This window comes from Astatotilapia calliptera, chromosome 11, assembly GCF_900246225.1.
Source record: "Astatotilapia calliptera chromosome 11, fAstCal1.2, whole genome shotgun sequence".
NCBI classification, from domain to species: Eukaryota; Metazoa; Chordata; class Actinopteri; order Cichliformes; family Cichlidae; genus Astatotilapia; species Astatotilapia calliptera.
The window spans coordinates 14,461,026-14,465,425 of record NC_039312.1 but is presented as its reverse complement, the minus strand read 5'-3'; the positions used below and the strand labels follow the sequence as shown (position 1 = coordinate 14,465,425).

At 38.4% G+C, this 4,400-nt stretch overlaps 1 protein-coding gene across 1 annotated transcript; it reads right to left on the bottom strand.

Moving 5' to 3' along the window:
• Nucleotides 1-353: 353 nt before the first annotated feature.
• On the bottom strand, nt 354-3,246 carry eny2 (ENY2 transcription and export complex 2 subunit). The gene is made up of 5 exons (XM_026184574.1): nt 3,008-3,246; nt 2,686-2,766; nt 2,179-2,249; nt 1,267-1,341; nt 354-1,069 (listed from the first exon to the last, which is right to left on the bottom strand). The coding sequence occupies exons 2-5, from the start codon at nt 2,751-2,753 to the stop codon at nt 996-998; spliced, it is 288 nt and encodes a 95-aa protein (XP_026040359.1). The 5' UTR covers nt 2,754-2,766; nt 3,008-3,246; the 3' UTR covers nt 354-995.
• Between the last annotated feature and the right edge of the window lie 1,154 nt (nt 3,247-4,400).

Here is a 4,400-nt window from a genome sequence, read left to right as displayed (position 1 = left end):
CATAAGCCTTCTTACTTATCCCACTGCACAAGAAGCCTGAAATAGAAATATCAGACGTTTTGTGTATTAAAATAATAACATAAAAGTAGTAGGATAAATTGCGTTATACATTTACCACTGGCATAGATGAAAATTGGATGTTGGAATGATAATATGCAAGAATTCGATTTAAAATTTTTTTTAAATCAAAGTTATCAAAGTGAGTGGATATGATTTTCTTCATGGTTTACATCATCATGATATAAAATACAATCATGATATCAGCAACTGTTTCCACCTTGTGCCCATAAAACAAGTCTGGACAGTAACTGCTTCAATCTGAAGGAATTTGTTCTAAAAATGACTTTCTCCAGTTCAAAGAAGAAAAACCTTTATTTAAACAGCACATCTCATGTACAAAGGATGACTACATAAGCAAGGTAGGTGTATTTACATAACTGTAATAGCGGGAGGCATAGGATTGGTAGAAACAACTAGATCTGTCAGTACTTTGTGTGATCAGCCACAACATTAGAACCACTCACAGGAGACGTATATAACATTGATTACTTCATTACATGACATTACCATGTTCTAATGGGAACCCTTTAATCCCAGCATGCATTTGTTGCCATCCAAACATTGTGGAAAACCAAGCATTACTCCCCACTCTGCCACACTGCAAACACTGATTGACAAAATGACAGAAAGCCCACGGCATTGACCAAGGCACAGAACGGCCAATCTGACAGAGCATCCTCGGAATGAGCTGGGACAATCCCGAGGCCAAATCCCGCAACGCACAGGATTTAAAAGTATGCACTGCCAACATCCTGGGGCCAGACAAGACAGGCAGGTTCTGTGTCTGTGGGCTGCTGTCAAAGCAGAATATTAAGGAGGTAGCTTTAATGTTGTGGCTGACTGGTATTTGTCTCTGAAATGCATTAAACTCATGAGAAATATAAATCTGTATTAGGGTAGTATAGACAAGTGGTGTAATGAAACATTAATCCAAATTATGTGGCATGCTGAGCCAAGAAGCCTCTTATTCTGTGTAGAAGGTCTTTCTTCACGCTGTCTGGCACCAAGGCTGCAAGACAAAAAAAATTATATCCGTTGCTGTGAACAATCTCTGTGTCTAAACTCACACAAACACAACCTTGCCAATTTAGATCATCTAAACTATTATGTTTTCATATATAAACAATACGGGAAAAAAGGAGAGCCTAGACAGGAACTGATACTTATAGTACACACGGTTTCATTTGAATAGAGAAAGTGAGGTACCTCTGCCTTTGGGAGTGATTTCTACAACCAGGTCGTCCACAGTCACGTGCTCCAAGCCCTTTTCTTTGATGACTTCTGCATATTGAACAAAAGCAAAAGATGAGTCAGTCTCACATCAGTCTACAACAAAACACAACCGCAAGCTTCGTTCCAACATCTAGTTAATGAAAGGAGTTTCTACAGTCAAACTTTAGCTTCAGCAGCTAACCATGTGCATGCCAAGAGTGCACTGTCTTCATGTCTTCAACTGGCTTCAACAGGACAAGGGTGCTAGTCTCGCCTAGGGGAACACATTTCTATGCTCATCTCATCAAGTCTTTCGACTTTTCCTCACATTGTTTTATGAACGAAGGATGTTTTCATGCAGATTGACAACATCCAATGATCTCATTTCAGTTAATGTGTCTTTTCTTTTGATACGATAATCCATAACTGCTTCAAATTAAGAAGGATAAATTGTTAAGACAGGGCATGCACTACTGTGCATCATTAAGGCTGGGCACAGTGAAGCCTGGGCTTTGGCTGGGTTGTGCAGCGACCCCAGGTGCTTCCACCTCAGGTATAAAATGTTTATTCTAATGCTGACATTTAGCAACTTTATTACCACATGCTGTTGGGCGCTGTTATTTTAGGGTTTCTTTAATAACTTCAAAACAGACATTAAAGGTCACTTTAATGTCAATATAGTAGAGATGGCACTGGTTACATATTAATATAGTTTAACCAGTCAGATTTACAGAAAAACTATATTTAAATATGCTCCAACTTTCATACAGTAATCTACATTTGTTAATATATCAGCCTCTTTAAAACCACATCACACCGCCTGAAGTTCAGTTTTTGTTTTTTTAATCCTATAACCTGACCATATTGATGTGACATTTATGATAACAACACCACTGTTCTCTTTACCTTTGCAGTGAGCCTTCATCTGGTCCTTCCATCCGCACTCAGTGAGCCTAGCCCTCAGTATCTCTTTCAATCTGTCCATAAGATACAAGCACATATCACACTGCGCCCTTATCTCCTAATGTTATGAAGTTATGAATAACAGCTGGAAATCCCACTGTTTCATATAAACACCGTCAGCTTTACAAACATGTTATTCAGAGTGATGCGTGCCACTGAAATGAAGATGTGATAAGTGCAGATACTTTCTAGTTTGAAGCATCAACCGGAGTTGAGTATTTACTGTTATATGAAATGTGTGCCTAGTGAACATGTAGCAGCCACATGTTTGCTTTACAATAGCTGGTAATGTCTTTAACTCAACTGATGCACTGAGCACTACTGACGTACTGAAACGTGACAGAGCTTGTGCTTTATAGAAGCTTTACAGTCACACATGCATGGATTCAGCTAGTTACAGTGAACAAATACGAATATATCATTATTAAGAAAGGGCTATAACCGACTCACCTCTCTCTTTCTCCCATCTCGGTCAACTTTTGGTTTATTGTTGCTCTCATTCTGGACTCTCTACTCATAATCTTTGATTTCCTAAGAACAACAAAGAACACACCGTATAGTGAATCCAGAGGAAAATCGGGCTAATGTAGCCATGTTAGTTCATTAACAACAGTAACCCGAACGTGAATGTGCGCGCGCGCGCGTTACCACGTTACACCCACGTTACTAAAGTACTTTAAACCACATTAGTTCCCATTCCCAGCATTCAGGTCTTTAAAGCCAGTAAAAATGTGAGCTTCACAACCGAAGTCAAAAGTCAACATTTACTTACACTCCGGAGAAAGTTGAATGACAGAGGTCTCAGTCTTTACCAGATTCGGTAAGCATACGCTACATCAAAAATAGAAATGGCGCTATACGGCGCTAACAAGCTGTGCTTTAAGTAACAAATATCCGATTCCACAAGAGATCCACGAAAAGAATCACAAGTTGTTTTTACTTCGCGGATTTAACCATCACGTATTACACTCCGAGAGGAAACACAGCTGCGTTCAATGGTTCCTACGCTTCGCAGACCATGCAGTGCAATACTCTAATAGGTCACGCGGCGGCGGTGTTGATTACGATATGTACTCTAATCGAAATCTGCAGCTCACTTTGACCTTTAGAGCTCCTCAGCTATTGGTCCCTGCTGCTGTATACTGTGCCTTACATGCATTTTATTAGCTTGACCTGGTCACCAGCTTTTCAAGACATGACTTGGATGGGTTAATTAGAATCAGAATGAGAATACTTTATTCCCGAAGGAAATTATGTGTGTTACAGTTGCTCCAAGACAGTAACATTAACAGACTAAACTAAGTAAATAATACAATAAGTTACAGAATTTACAAATTTAAGAAATAGCACTAAAAGAATTTACAAGTTTAAGGAATTTAGTTAAGCATCTGTTTATCTTAAAAACATGATAGCTGGTTGACTGTAGTTCGTAGTTGTATTGGAAATGCGGTTAAAAGTATTGTTTGAAGCAAGCACAATCAGTGGTATTTTGAGATGGGGCAAATAAAGTATTATTCATTTAGTTTCTATGAGCAGCATTAACTCTTCCACAACATCTCTTCAGCACAGGTCTTGTAGAAGAGGTCTGCTGCTGGAAAGCAGTCTCAAATTGGATGCCAAAGAAAGAAAGAAAGAAGCTTTAATGCTCTGCAGTTAGATGCTTTTTCATGTGTGTGTGAGAGACAGCACACACACTACTCAGACACTACTGGTCTGAGTTTGCACGTGTCACATCACACATCCAGAAATTGTAAAACCCACTACATCTTTATCACTGTATACGTTCTGATATGGTAGTAAACAAAAGTTCCAAAATAGGCTCTACTCAACATTGCAAGTACTATTTTGTATGTCAGTGTGTTTTGTGTATACATATTAGTTAAAAATGTAGACAAAAAGTCAATATTTTTCTATATATACAATATATAGAAAATATTAAAGCTTAAATACTAAGTGCAAGTGTTCAGATTTTAGATTACAGATGACAGCTGCATCCAGCTACGAGCTAATGTTAAGCAGGGCAAATTAAAAATACAATTCTTAATCAAATTCATATTAACAAGTAATGAAAAGTATCTAAGGGAAAATGGTGCATGCAGATGATGGAGGGTCTGGATAGTAAACAAAAGCAAAGCCTGAGTGTTCTCAGTTTGGGCTCGATAATG